We start from the raw sequence: 15,749 nt of genomic DNA, 5'->3' as shown, positions 1-15,749 counted from the left end.
CGTTTCGACACGCAGTGGTTTCATCAGTTTTAAACAAAGAAGAATGGTGAAGATCAGATGGAGTATCAGTCCCTCAGCCTGGAGTCGATGTAATCAGTCCATCAATCTTGAAAAGAATACAGCATATGTGTGAAGAAGTGGTTATATACTGTAGACAGGTAAGGTGAAGCAGTCGTGATATTGCCTATGACTGCTTCACCTTGCCTATCTACAGTACATTAGCCACTTCTTCGCATGTATGCTGTATTCTTTTCAAGATTGCTGGACTGATTACATCGACTCCAGGCTGAGGGACTGATTACCTCAAACCCCAACTGATCTTCACTATTCTTCCTTGTATAGGACTGATGAAGCCACTGAGTGGCAAAATGTTTCCTCAATAAAGATACCCAAGTGTTGCACATGTGTGTAATTCATCAACTTGTCAGTTCTCTGAGCCATTTATCTACAAGACATTTAAGGTTAGGAGAAGAATACTATTTTTACACTGTACTTTAGTATACGAGTATTAAAATAGTATATATCAGTGAAGAGATGAGCATTGGTTGGATACTTTGATGCAAGTGACAGAGCAACTGTTGAAGTCAGGAAGGATATTCTAAATCAGTGTTTCCCAAACACCATAATAAAATCTGCCATTATAGGAGATTATCCATGGAATACCAGTGACACTTCATAGACCATGAAACACAGTTTAGGCAATGGTGTTTTAGATAATTATTGTTCTTTGGTGATTTTCATAAGGGATTTCACAATATACAAACAGAAGTGAAAAAATCAACTATAAAAAATATAATAAAATAAGCAAATATAAAACTGTACTCACTGCTACATAAATTTTAAGCATTTAAACCAGACATTGAAGACAATGACACACAAAACATTACTCATTTTCATAAATCAAAGCTTAATTAGAAATAAAAATAATTGATCTCAGTAATCCTTTTTTTTTATTTGTCTAAAGATGCACTATAGTTCAAATCAAGGTGGAGTTCATAGATACCGTATACACTTTTCCTCTTAAATAAGAGATTCAGAAAAATCAGGTGGTCAGACTTGAGAGTTCTGGAAGTGGAAAGTACAGTGTTTGTCCTCCAAAAGATATGTGAGAATACTGCAGTTCAGACTGGCATTTGAAGTGATGCTTGTACAATTCTGACAAGACAGCTATCAAGGGAGTGATGACAAACATTTCCTTATACTGTACTGTATGCGTCACTCTACCTTGGTGGGGAAATTGCCAATGTGATAAAAAAAAATATCTTCAACAGGTTTTCCCAACATAAATTTCAAATATAGGTAGTAGGTTGGTAGACAGCAACCACCCAGGGAAGTACTACCGTCCTGCCAGATGACTGTGAAACAAAAACCTGTAATTGTTTTGCATGATGGTAGGATTGCTGGTTTCTTTTTCTGTCTCATAAACACGCTAGATAACAGGGATATCTTGCTACTCCTACTTACACTTTGGTCACACTTCACAGACACGCACATGCATATATATATATACATACATCTAGGTTTTTCTCCTTTTTCTAAATAGCTCTTGTTCTTTTTTATTTCTTCTATTGTCCATGGGGAAGTGGAAAAGAATCTTTCCTCCGTAAGCCATGCGTGTCGTATGAGGCGACTAAAATGCCGGGAGCAATGGGCTAGTAACCCCTTCTCCTGTATACAATTACTAAAAAAGAGAAGAAGAAAAACTTTATAAAACTGGGTTGCTTAAATGTGCGTGGATGTAGTGCGGATGACAAGAAACAGATGATTGCTGATGTTATGAATGAAAAGAAGTTGGATGTCCTGGCCCTAAGCGAAACAAAGCTGAAGGGGGTAGGAGAGTTTCAGTGGGGGGAAATAAATGGGATTAAATCTGGAGTATCTGAGAGAGTTAGAGCAAAGGAAGGGGTAGCAGTAATGTTAAATGATCAGTTATGGAAGGAGAAAAGAGAATATGAATGTGTAAATTCAAGAATTATGTGGATTAAAGTAAAGGTTGGATGCGAGAAGTGGGTCATAATAAGCGTGTATGCACCTGGAGAAGAGAGGAATGCAGAGGAGAGAGAGAGATTTTGGGAGATGTTAAGTGAATGTATAGGAGCCTTTGAACCAAGTGAGAGAGTAATTGTGGTAGGGGACTTGAATGCTAAAGTAGGAGAAACTTTTAGAGAGGGTGTGGTAGGTAAGTTTGGGGTGCCAGGTGTAAATGATAATGGGAGCCCTTTGATTGAACTTTGTATAGAAAGGGGTTTAGTTATAGGTAATACATATTTTAAGAAAAAGAGGATAAATAAGTATACACGATATGATGTAGGGCGAAATGACAGTAGTTTGTTGGATTATGTATTGGTAGATAAAAGACTGTTGAGTAGACTTCAGGATGTACATGTTTATAGAGGGGCCACAGATATATCAGATCACTTTCTAGTTGTAGCTACACTGAGAGTAAAAGGTAGATGGGATACAAGGAGAATAGAAGCATCAGGGAAGAGAGAGGTGAAGGTTTATAAACTAAAAGAGGAGGCAGTTAGGGTAAGATATAAACAGCTATTGGAGGATAGATGGGCTAATGAGAGCATAGGCAATGGGGTCGAAGAGGTATGGGGTAGGTTTAAAAATGTAGTGTTAGAGTGTTCAGCAGAAGTTTGTGGTTACAGGAAAGTGGGTGCAGGAGGGAAGAGGAGCGATTGGTGGAATGATGATGTAAAGAGAGTAGTAAGGGAGAAAAAGTTAGCATATGAGAAGTTTTTACAAAGTAGAAGTGATGCAAGGAGGGAAGAGTATATGGAGAAAAAGAGAGGTTAAGAGAGTGGTGAAGCAATGTAAAAAGAGAGCAAATGAGAGAGTGGGTGAGATGTTATCAACAAATTTTGTTGAAAATAAGAAAAAGTTTTGGAGTGAGATTAACAAGTTAAGAAAGCCTAGAGAACAAATGGATTTGTCAGTTAAAAATAGGAGAGGAGAGTTATTAAATGGAGAGTTAGAGGTATTGGGAAGATGGAAGGAATATTTTGAGGAATTGTTAAATGTTGATGAAGATAGGGAAGCTGTGATTTCGTGTATAGGGCAAGGAGGAATAACATCTTGTAGGAGTGAGGAAGAGCCAGTTGTGAGTGTGGGGGAAGTTCGTGAGGCAGTAGGTAAAATGAAAGGGGGTAAGGCAGCCGGGATTGATGGGATAAAGATAGAAATGTTAAAAGCAGGTGGGGATATAGTTTTGGAGTGGTTGGTGCAATTGTTTAATAAATGTATGGAAGAGGGTAAGGTACCTAGGGATTGGCAGAGAGCATGCATAGTTCCTTTGTATAAAGGCAAAGGGGAAAAAAGAGAGTGCAAAAATTATAGGGGGATAAGTCTGTTGAGTGTACCTGGTAAAGTGTATGGTAGAGTTATAATTGAAAGAATTAAGAGTAAGACGGAGAATAGGATAGCAGATGAACAAGGAGGCTTTAGGAAAGGTAGGGGGTGTGTGGACCAGGTGTTTACAGTGAAACATATAAGTGAACAGTATTTAGATAAGGCTAAAGAGGTCTTTGTGGCATTTATGGATTTGGAAAAGGCGTATGACAGGGTGGATAGGGGGGCAATGTGGCAGATGTTGCAAGTGTATGGTGTAGGAGGTAGGTTACTGAAAGCAGTGAAGAGTTTTTACGAGGATAGTGAGGCTCAAGTTAGAGTATGTAGGAAAGAGGGAAATTTTTTCCCAGTAAAAGTAGGCCTTAGACAAGGATGTGTGATGTCACCGTGGTTGTTTAATATATTTATAGATGGGGTTGTAAGAGAAGTAAATGCGAGGGTCTTGGCAAGAGGCGTGGAGTTAAAAGATAAAGAATCACACACAAAGTGGGAGTTGTCACAGCTGCTCTTTGCTGATGACACTGTGCTCTTGGGAGATTCTGAAGAGAAGTTGCAGAGATTGGTGGATGAATTTGGTAGGGTGTGCAAAAGAAGAAAATTAAAGGTGAATACAGGAAAGAGTAAGGTTATGAGGATAAAAAGATTAGGTGATGAAAGATTGAATATCAGATTGGAGGGAGAGAGTATGGAGGAGGTGAACGTATTCAGATATTTGGGAGTGGACGTGTCAGCGGATGGGTCTATGAAAGATGAGGTGAATCATAGAATTGATGAGGGAAAAAGAGTGAGTGGTGCACTTAGGAGTCTGTGGAGACAAAGAACTTTGTCCTTGGAGGCAAAGAGGGGAATGTATGAGAGTATAGTTTTACCAACGCTCTTATATGGGTGTGAAGCGTGGGTGATGAATGTTGCAGCGAGGAGAAGGCTGGAGGCAGTGGAGATGTCATGTCTGAGGGCAATGTGTGGTGTGAATATAATGCAGAGAATTCGTAGTTTGGAAGTTAGGAGGAGGTGCGGGATTACCAAAACTGTTGTCCAGAGGGCTGAGGAAGGGTTGTTGAGGTGGTTCGGACATGTAGAGAGAATGGAGCGAAACAGAATGACTTCAAGAGTGTATCAGTCTGTAGTGGAAGGAAGGCGGGGTAGGGGTCGGCCTAGGAAGGGTTGGAGGGAGGGGGTAAAGGAGGTTTTGTGTGCGAGGGGCTTGGACTTCCAGCAGGCATGCGTGAGCGTGTTTGATAGGAGTGAATGGAGACAAATGGTTTTTAATACTTGACGTGCTGTTGGAGTGTGAGCAAAGTAACATTTATGAAGGGATTCAGGGAAACCGGCAGGCCGGACTTGAGTCCTGGAGATGGGAAGTACAGTGCCTGCACTCTGAAGGAGGGGTGTTAATGTTGCAGTTTAAAAACTGTAGTGTAAAGCACCCTTCTGGCAAGACAGTAATGGAGTGAATGATGGTGAAAGTTTTTCTTTTTCGGGCCACCCTGCCTTGGTGGGAATCGGCCGGTGTGATAATAAAAAAAAAAAAAAAATTTCAAATGCCATGGAATCTTTCCATTAAATCTCACCAAGCATGACAGGTTACACGACTCCGAGTCGCTTCCTGAATCTTCCTCCAGAGAGTCTTTTGTAGGAGCCCAAGACTTAAGGTAACCAGTGAAGTGGATTACACTGTACTTCTTATCTGCCAAAAATATAATTACCCATATTTATTAAAAAGAAAAACTTTTGTTTTACTTTTAAGGTCACCCTACTTCAGTGGGATATGGCCAATTCATTGAAAAAAAAAAATTTACCCTTCAATGTCAAATTTTGACTGGATGATGTGCACAATTTCATTATAAAAGCACCCTTTCATAATTGCAAAAGACAGTTATTCTATGAAGGTAAACATTCTTGTGTATTGCTCAACTATATTACTGTAGTATCATCATGTAGCACACTGCAAATCATGTAAAAGAAAGTTTCACACATGCTATATTAATACAACCCCTCCTTACTTAGCAACGACTCGGACTTACAATGGGCTCTCTGACCAGTATGCATACCTAAATAATGTAGTATATTAGAGCTAATTTCCTCTATTCTGTTTATTACTACTGTATAAACATTTAAAATATAATAAAAATGTTACAAATGGTACAAAGATGACATTAAAACAATGTCAAAGATAGTTGACACAAATCCACTATCATTATAGTATGCTCCTTGCTTAGCGACAAATTCATTTACCGACGTGGTCTTAGGAACGAAACTCCATTGTTAAGTGAGGAGAGGCTGTAATTAATAAAGAAGAATTTTATGGGACTAAAACTCTCATCTGTCTCACCAGAACTCTGTGATTTTGATTTTTTCTTTTGACAGCCAGTGGAAGAGTCAGCTTCTTCTTTTAAAACTGGAGCAGACTTACATCTCATGCGGCAAAAAAAAGCTCGTCGTGACCCTGGACACAGTTTATTAAGCCCCTGAGGAACATCGGCCTTCACTGGTAGAAGAGCTGTAAGAATTAATTAATTGCATTTTAAAGTTTATCACAGTGCCAACTCTAAAATACATTTACTTCTTTATTTCTATATTTAACATTTTATTCACTGAACTTTTAATGCATCAGTCTATATAAAGAAATTTCTAGGACCATGGTTGCAATTCTTCCTTCAGCAATTACAACACATGTCTTAATAATTACCATAAAATTGTATCAGCCTTCATGTAGGATCATATGTCAGAAATAGACGAGTTTGTAATCTAAGTTTAGATCAGTATTTTTCTAAACAAATTTCCAAATAACTCGTTAAAAAAAAATACCATTAACAAATTAATTCATAACCTCCATATTGCCCTTTCAACAAATACTGTTTTTTCATTGTTTTTTATTTTTTCCCTACTTGTGCATTGCATTAGCTTAGAAGGTTCCTACTACATCCTTTTTTTACCTTCTTATTTCCTATACAGGTATTTGCCAGGAATGTCCTCATTCTTTAAACACAGTCTGTTTTCTCAGCACATATGGCATCCTCTTCATCTGAATGATAGTGAAACCAGCCTGTGGAATTTTTTGCCAGATACATACAATGGACGATTATTAATGTGTGTTACGTTTTTGAAAACTGCATTACTAATGATTTGCATGACTTGTATAGTAAAAAATACACAAGAAAAATAAGGTTGCATTCCTCACACCTCCAAGAGTGCCATAAAACTTTTTTTGTCATAATCCTCAAAAAAAAAAAAAAAAGTTTCTGAACTCTAATGAGGTTAAGACTGTGAAAAGGAAGAATACATGTAGCTAAAAAAACAGTTACTATTTTTTTTTTTTTTCAACAAGTCGGCCGTCTCCCACCGAGGCAGGGTGACTATTTATTTATTTATTTATTTATTTATTAATTTGAACATGATACAGAGAAGTACAAAGGAATACAGTTATTGAAGTGCAACATACCCTCACTGCTCACACAAACATCTCTAAACACTTCTTTATCAACAAACAATAAAACAAGGAATTAAAGATACAATCAAATTCATCCTTGTCACTACTTAAAATGAGAAAATTGTATAAAGAAAAGTGTGATGGTGTTATCTGATAGATATGTATGAGTCAAGTCAGCTGATTAAACAAACACATCTCAGGTGTCTATCCTCACTACTAACAAATATCTTCAAACACTGTGTGGTGAGTTATATAACCATCTCCAAACACTTCTACATCAACAAGGAAGAGAAACAAAAAATTAATTTAAGGTACAGTGGACCCTCACTTTTTGTCAATCTCTGTTATCATCGATTTCAGTTTTCGATGACTTTTTTCACCAAAATATTGCCTCTGTTTTCATCAATGGTACGGAACCTGTCCAGTGCCCAGCACGTACACAAAGCCGCCTCCCACACATTCCCAGGCAGTGTTGTGTTGTTTCTCAGTGAGTGAACACATCCTGTGAGGTCATATGAAACATTTCATAATAATCCATTGTTTTTGGCACTTGTTTATTGTGTGTGACTTCTAAATAAGCCACCATGGGCCCAAAGAAAGCTCCTAGTGCCAGTCCTTTGGTAAAGAAAGTGAGGAACACGGTAGAATTAAAGAAAGAAATTGTAGCAAAGTACCAAAGTGGAGGAGGAAGAGAGAGGGGAGAATGTGCCTTCTTCAGTGATTCTACAATATGTATGATACTAAAGCAGCACGAGTCGATAAAGGCTATAGCACCAGCCAGCGATAAAGTATAGCATTAGAAGTGTAGCAAGTAAGTTAAGCAATTAATTGATAAAAAAAGGGGAGCAAGAACCTAACTCCCACAATGTTCTTGGAGTTATATAGGGCTACTGACAACACCGCCACCTCTGCTGCTGCCTTCACCACCACTATGTATGGCTTATGCTCTCAGTGGCTCTTATACACCCAACAACACTTGTGACATACATAATGACATATTTTATTCATTCTAGAGTATAGGTTAGGTTAGGTAAGGTTCGTCAGGAAACAGGACAAATGTTTCCTGACGCGGGTCTTAGTCAGATGATGACCCGCCTTTGGAGCTTTTGGTCATCTGACCGAGGCCTTCCGCTGGCTTACCGGTCCACCCCTTTAAAAATTATGGTCATTTATAACCATTGTTATATATTATATATTTTTCTAGAGTATATGTCATGTTTCTATGCTATTAATATTGTTTATTATGTAATATTAGATGAACTGTAATAGAAAAATAAGCTGTAGAGTTGATATTAGTGTCATATTGAAGCATATCCTGTCTCCAACAATAAACTCGCCTCCCTCTCCTTTCCTCCCTGTCTGCCATACACCAACAAAAGGTAAATGTTAAGTTAAATGTTCATTTATACATTTTATTAGTGCTTTATATTTATTTGTCATTCTTTTCTGCATGTAAATCTATATTTAAGCTACAAAAAAATTTTTTGTTAATACTACTGGGTGTCTGAAACGGATTAATTGGATTTACATTATTTCTTATGGGGAAAATGGTTTCAGTTTTTGCAGATTTCAGTTTTCACTGATCTCTCTGGAACAGATTAATGACAAAAAGGGAGGGTCCACTGTATACTGTACTGTACTAATAAGACTGTGCATTAAATTTGTAACAGTCACTGGTAGTGTATTATCTGTCAATGTATGTATTCCTTGGATGGAGCACCATGCTCATGTTTTGGGGGGAAAAATAGACACTATACTGTGTCAAATACCATCGTTGAATACAAGCTTCCCACAGCCTTATTAAGTTTATTGTGTAAGTTTTATTTAGGATCTGGATGCAAATACATTTCTAGATCAACAAGCAACAACATCAGCAATATATTTTGTCAAAACCTTCATTATTTTTTACAAAATAAAAAAATATTGCATTTTTTGGAGGTGCTTTGAGTTTCACTTTATTTTTTCATATATAATACATATTTTATAGCACAAAATAACACAAAGCATTGATTTCAGGAACAACAAGTGTGTTATTTGAGGTGTACCTATAAATATACAGAGTACCACTAACAGAGAAGTTGTGAAGATTGTATTAATGTTGGTAGAATTACTGACAATATGTTAGATAAAAGGATACAAGAGCTTGATAAAGCCCCTGGAGAGCAAAACATTGCCATAATAAAATGTCACATTAGTTGCACTTATGTCCTTTTATCTAACAAGTTGTGAAGAGGAAGTCAATCTGACTCATGTTTTGTAGGAGTGAATAAGGAGGAGCAGTTGCTAAAATAGTGAAAATGTAGTTGAAAGAGAAAGAAGTGAAAGGTGCCAGGAGAAAACTTATATGCCAGTAGTGTAAATGTTTGATTAGGAAAATGATTGAGATAAGAGAATGAAAGTGGCTGAAAAAGCCATGAGATGAATTTTGAGGGAGAAAGAAATAGAAATAATGATGAGTAGAGCAAGAATGGGAGTATAATTTAGTTAAATAATTCTAGAAATGGAAAGGGGGAAAAATGTGAAGTGGAAAATAAGATGAGACTATACAGCAGTGAAAGGAATGTTATGATGTTAGGTGTTATGCTCTTAGTAATGCCAGGAGATTCAGAATGAATCTTTCAGTTGGAAGGTGCAGTAGAATGCATGGTGAATATACAGCAGATAAATAGAAAGGATCCAGCCTAGTCAAGTATAACTTGGAAAAATATGTTTTAATAAAATTACTGTACTTACTTTTAGCATCAACAAGCCTTTCCCGACGACTGATGTCTGAACATGAGAGTTGTTCCTTTACTTTTGTTAGATCTTTTGGGTGCAAGATATCAAACCAACTCATTCCCAGCAATTCTCCCTAAAACATAAGAAGTATAGAAAAATACCACAAATGAAATTAATAAGTTTACTACTGTGTTTATACATATCCCACAGGGATAGTGAGCTAAAATTCTTTCCCTGTAAGCCATGCAAGTCATAAAAAGTGACTAAAATGCCAGGAGCAAGAGGTTAGTAACCCCTTCTTCTGTATTCAATTAAGTCAGATTTTTTTTAAACTATAGGTAGGTAGGTAGGTAGGTAGGGGTGTGTGTGTGTGTGTGTGTGTGTGTGTGTGTGTGTGTGTGTGTACTCACCTAATTCACCTAATTGTGATTGCAGGGGTCGAGACTCAGCTCCTGGCCCTGCCTCTTCACTGATTGCTACTAGGTCCTCTCTCTCTTTGTTTCCTGAGCTGTATCATACCTCTTCTTAAAACTATGTATGGTTCCTGCCTCCACTACTTCACTTGCTAGACTATTCCACTTCCTGACAACTCTATGACTGAAGAAATACTTCCTAACGTCTCTGTGATTCGTCTGGGTCTTCAGCTTCCAGTCTTATTCTCTATAAAATGTAGTTTTTGTTAATATTTTTGGGTGTCTGGAATTGATTAATTGTGTGTGTGTGTGTGTGTGTGTGTGTGTGTACACTCACCTATTTGTACTCACCTATTTGTGGTTGCAGGGGTCGAGTCATAGCTCCTGGCCCCGCCTCTTCACTGATTGCTACTAGGTCCTCTCTCTCCCTGCTCCATGAGCTTTATAAGAACATAAGAACATAAGAATGTAGGAACACTGCAGAAGGCCTACTGGCCCATACGAGGCAGGTCCTTATCAAAACGATCTCTACCTATAGCTACCCAAGAAATAACTCCCGTACCCCATGACACCAATCAAACCCAGCCCCTCCCACTCATATATCCGTCCAGTCTCTTCTTAAAGCTACCCAAGGTCCAAGCCTCTATCACCCCACTGGGATACTGCCATGACCCCGCCTCTTCACTGACTGCTACTAGGTCCTCTCTCTCCCTGCTCCATGAGCTTTATCATACCTCGCCTTAAAACTATGTATGGTTCCCGCCTCCACTACTTCACTTTCTAGGCTATTCCACAGCTTGACTACTCTATGACTGAAGAAATACTTCCTAACATCCCTTTGATTCATCTGAGTCTTCAACTTCCAATTGTGACCTCTTGTGTTTGTGTCCCATCTCTGGAACATCCTGTCTTTGTCCACCTCGTCTATTCCGCGCAGTATTTTATATGTCGTTATCATATCTCCCCTGACCCTCCTGGCCTCCAGTGTCGTCAGGCCGATTTCCCTCAACCTTTCTTCGTAGGACAATCCCCGTAGCTCTGGGACTAGTCTTGCTGCAAACCTTTGCACTTTCTCTAATTTCTTGACGTGCTTGACTAGGTGTGGATTCCAAACTGGTGCTCTGTGTGTGTGTGTGTACTCACCTAATTGTGGTTGCAGGGGTCGAGACTCGGCTCCTGGCCCCGCCTCTTCACTGATCGCTACTGGATCCTCTCTCTCTCTGCTTCCTGAGCTTCCTGAGCTAGGCTATTCCACTTGCTGACAACTCTATGACTGAAGAAATACTTCCTAACGTCCCTGTGACTCGTGTGAGTCTTCAGCTTCCAGTTGTGACCCCTTGTCCCTGTGTCCCCTCTCTGGAACATCCTATCTCTGTCCACCTTGTCTATTCCCCGCAGTATCTTGTATGTCGTTATCATGTCTCCCCTGACCCTTCTGTCCTCCAGTGTTGTCAGTCCGATTTCCCTTAACCTTTCCTCGTACGACATTCCCTTGAGCTCTGGGACTAGCCTTGTTGCAAACCTTTGTACTTTCTCTAACTTCTTGACGTGCTTGACCAGGTGTGGGTTCCAGACTGGTGCTGCATACTCCAGTATGGGCCTAACATACACAGTGTACAGTGTCTTGAACAATTCCTTATTAAGGTATCGGAATGCTATTCTCAGGTTTGCCAGGCGCCCATATGCTGCAGCGGTTATTTGGTTGATGTGTGCCTCCGGTGATGTGCTCGGTGTTATGGTCACCCCAAGGTCTTTCTCCCTGAGTGAGGTCTGTAGTCTTTGTCCACCTAGCCTATACTCTGTCTGCGGTCTTCTTTGCCCCTCCCCAATCTTCATGACTTTGCATTTGGCTGGATTGAATTCGAGAAGCCAGTTACTGGACCACATGTCCAGCCTCTCCAGGTCTCTTTGCAGTCCTGCCTCATCCTCGTCCGATTTAATTCTTCTCATCAACTTCACGTCGTCTGCGAACAGGGACACTTCAGAGTCTATTCCTTCCATCATGTCGTTCACATATATCAAAAATAGCACTGGTCCTAGAACTGACCCCTGTGGGACCCCGCTCGTAACAGGCGCCCACTGTGATACCTCTTCACGTACCATGACTCGTTGCTGCCTCCCTGTCAGGTATTCCCTTATCCATTGCAGTGCCCTTCCTTTTACGTGTGCCTGATCCTCCAGCTTCTGCACTAATCTCTTGTGGGGAACTGTGTCAAAGGCCTTCCTGCAGTCTAGGAAAACGCAATCTACCCAACCCTCTCTCTCGTGTCTTACTTCTGTTACCTTGTCATAAAACTCCAGGAGGTTTGTGATACAAGATTTGCCTTCCATGAACCCATGCTGGTTTTCATTTATAATCTTGTTCCTTTCCAGGTGTTCGACCACTCTCCTCCTGATAATCTTCTCCATGACTTTGCACACAATACATGTCAGAGACACAGGTCGGTAGTTTAGTGCCTCGTTTCTGTTTCCTTTCTTAAATATGGGGACTACATTAGCTGTCTTCCATTTCTCAGGTAGTTGCCCAGTTTCAAGGGATGTGTTGAAGATTGTGGTTAGAGGCACACACAGCATCTCTGCTCCTTCTCTAAGGACCCATGGGGAGATGTTGTCCGGTCCCATCGCCTTTGAGGTGTCAAGGTCACTTAAGAGCTTCTTCACCTCCTCCTCAGTTGTTCGTATGTCATCCAACACTTGTTGGTATATTCCCTCTTGATGTTCCCTTCTGTGCTGTCTTCCCACAGCCCTTCCTGTCTCTACTGTAAAAGCTTCCTTAAATCTCCTGTTCAGCTCCTCACATACCTCCTGATCATTTCTTGTGAGTTCTCCACCTTCTGTCCTTAATCTGATCACCTGGTCTTTGACTGTTGTCTTCCTTCTGATGTGGCTATACAACAGTTTCGGGTCAGTCTTGATTCTCGATGCTATGTCATTTTCATACTGTCGCTGGGCCTCCCTCCTTACCTGTGCGTACTCATTCCTGGCTCTGCAACTGATCTCCCTATTTTCGTGTGTTCTCTGCCTTCTGTACTTTTTCCATTCTCTATTGCACTTTGTTTTTGCCTCCTTACACCGTTGGGTAAACCAGGGGCTCGTTCTGGTCTTCCCGTTGTTACTGTTGCCCTTGGGAATGAACCTTTCCACTGCCTCCTTGCATTTTGTTGCTACATATTCCATCATTTCATTTACTGGCTTTCCTGCCAGTTGTCTGTCCCACTGGACCTCCCGCAGGAAGTTCTTCAACCCTATGTAGTCCCCTCTTTTATAGTCAGGCTTTTCCCATTCTACTCCTGTTATTCTCTCCACTTGCAGCTCTACTATGTATTCAAAGCACAGAACCACGTGGTCGCTAGCTCCTAGGGGATTCTCATACTTGATGTCCTCAATGTCTGAGCTGCCCAGGGTGAACACAAGGTCCAATCTTGCTGGTTCATCCTCCCCTCTCACTCTGGTAGTGCCCTTAACATGTTGGTGCATGAGGTTTTCCAGCACCACGTCCAACATCCTGGCTCTCCATGTTTCGGGACCCCCATGTGGCTCCAGGTTTTCCCAGTCAATCTCCCTGTGGTTGAAATCCCCCATAACCAGCAACTTTGCTCTGCTGGAGTGAGCTCTTCTTGCCACCTCAGCAAGTGTGTCCACCATTGCTCTGTTGCTCTCTTCATATTCCTCTCTTGGCCTCCTGCAGTTCTGTGGTGGATTATACATCACTGCCATGACCACTTTGTGTTCCCCAGACTGAAGTGTACCTGCTATGTAGTCTCTTTCTCCCATCTCATCTATTCCTTCCATTTTCTCGAATTTCCATCTGTTTTTTTACGAGCAGAGCAACCCCACCTCCTCCCCTGCCCCTTCTATCTTTCCTCATGATCTGGTATTCTGGTGGGAAGATTGCATCTGTTATTGTCTCCATGAGTTTTGTTTCTGTAACTGCTATGATGTCTGGGGACTTCTCATTGATTCTTTCTTGCCATTCCTCATGTTTATTCGTTAATCCATCTGCATTTGTGTACCAAACCTTCAACTTCTGTTCTAATACTGTAACTGTGGTGCGGGGGGTGGAAACAGAGGGATCGGTGTGTGATGGTTGGTTTGGATTGTTCAGTTGCCTTGGGGGTGTCGTGGCTGGAGTCCTTCTGCAGGTGTTTCTGGGGGGTGCGCTTGTCCTTCCATTTGATCCTGGGTTATTCTGCTCTCCTTTTTCATTTCCTCCCATTTCTCCTTTCGTTTTTGAACTCTCTCTTTCATTGTCTTCCTTTCGTTCTGTGTTCTGTCTCGGTCGAGGTACACACTCCGGAACTCCTGCTTGCCTCTCAGCCGTGCTTTCTCCTGCAGGATCATGGTTCGGGTTGATTCTGCCTTGAAAATTACTTTGAGAGGCCGATTCCTTTTCTTTGTGAACCACCCAATTCTCCGAAAATTTGCCACCTGGGTCATGTCCCCCTCGCCTATCACCTTCATGATATCTTCAATCGCTTTTTTCTCCTCCTGCTTTCTTTCATCATAAGTTTCCCCTTTAGCTTCGTCTAGCCCATAGACAAACACGGATCTCTCCCTTTCCACCTCCCACTGTGACTCCCATTGCATCCTCTGATGTGTTTTAGTTCCTTCCCATGGAGTGTTCCTTCCGTCAGTCCCTTCCCTAGTTATGGCCCCTATGCTTCTTGATTTATCCTTCCTGCTCACCTGCTCCTGGCCCCCACAGGTATCTGGTAAGGTCCTTGCACATGTCCTAGTTCCTTCAATGCCTTCCAACCTCTCATTCTGTCCTAGTGTGCTCCCTGTCTTTGTTTTGGCCCCATGTGGGTTTGACAGGACCTCTGCATACAGTTTAGTTTCCATGCTTCCTTCGGACCTGTTGTCTGTGTTCGATGTAGCCATTGCCGATGCTACTTCTGTAATATCTTTGTCTCTGTGCTGTTTCAGATGTCTCAGCTCCTCTTCTAATCTCTCTATCTTGATTTCTGCTGCTGTGGCCTGTTGCTTCCACCTTCTGCATTCTGCTGCTAACCTCTCTTCCATCTTCCTTTCCAGCTCATCTAGTCTCCTTCCCCAGTCTTCCTCCCTTTTTTTGAGCTCTACCTCCCATTCCTCCCTCTCAGATTTGTCCTTGGAGCCCCTTGTCCTCATCCTGGTTAGGGGGAGGGGAAGAGATGGTTAGGAGAGGGGATGGATGGTTGTGGGGGAGGGGGAGGATGGTTATTGGAGGGGTAGAGATAGTTGGGGGAGGGAGTTAGATGGTTTGGGGGAGAGAGGGGATGGATGGTTATGGGGGAGGGGGAGGATGGTTATTGGAGGGAGGGAGGTAGTTGGGCGGGGGTTAGACGGTTTGGGGAGGGGTTAGGTGGTTTGGGGGAGGGGTAGGTGGCTAAGGTGAGGTGATTAGGGAAGGGGTGGTACGTGTTTGTGTCAAGTGTTTGTGTCAAGTGGTGGAGGGTGTGTGTGTGGGTGTGTGTGTGTGTGTGTGTGTGTGTGTGTGAGTGTGTACTCACCTAGTTGTACTCACCTAGTTGAGGTTGCGGGGGTCGAGTCCGAGCTCCTGGCCCCGCCTCTTCACTGATCGCTACTAGGTCACTCTCCCTGAGCCGTGAGCTTTATCATACCTCTGCTTAAAGCTATGTATGGATCCTGCCTCCACTACATCGCTTCCCAAACTATTCCACTTACTGACTACTCTGTGGCTGAAGAAATACTTCCTAACATCCCTGTGATTCATCTGTGTCTTCAGCTTCCAACTGTGTCCCCTTGATACTGTGTCCAATCTCTGGAACATCCTGTCTTTGTCCACCTTGTCAATTCCTGTGTATGTGCATGTGTATGTGCGTGTGTGTGCG

The 15,749-nt window shown here is 41.4% G+C and overlaps 1 protein-coding gene across 3 annotated transcripts in view; it reads right to left on the bottom strand.

The window, feature by feature from the left end:
* The window catches only part of cyc (basic helix-loop-helix ARNT-like protein cyc), a 92,921-nt gene that overhangs the window by 41,388 nt on the left and 35,784 nt on the right, over window positions 1-15,749 (bottom strand). For all 3 annotated transcript variants that reach the window (XM_053795052.2, XM_053795044.2, XM_053795035.2), the window contains 3 exons: window positions 9,518-9,635; window positions 5,687-5,854; window positions 4,926-5,041 (listed from right to left, as the gene is read on the bottom strand). In XM_053795052.2, coding sequence (XP_053651027.1) covers window positions 4,926-5,041; window positions 5,687-5,854; window positions 9,518-9,635 — 402 coding nt within the window. The remainder of the gene's footprint in view (window positions 1-4,925; window positions 5,042-5,686; window positions 5,855-9,517; window positions 9,636-15,749) is intronic.

The sequence above is a fragment of the Cherax quadricarinatus genome, chromosome 37 (genome assembly GCF_038502225.1).
Source record: "Cherax quadricarinatus isolate ZL_2023a chromosome 37, ASM3850222v1, whole genome shotgun sequence".
NCBI classification, from domain to species: domain Eukaryota; kingdom Metazoa; phylum Arthropoda; class Malacostraca; order Decapoda; family Parastacidae; genus Cherax; species Cherax quadricarinatus.
This window is presented reverse-complemented; position numbering and strand designations above follow the sequence as displayed.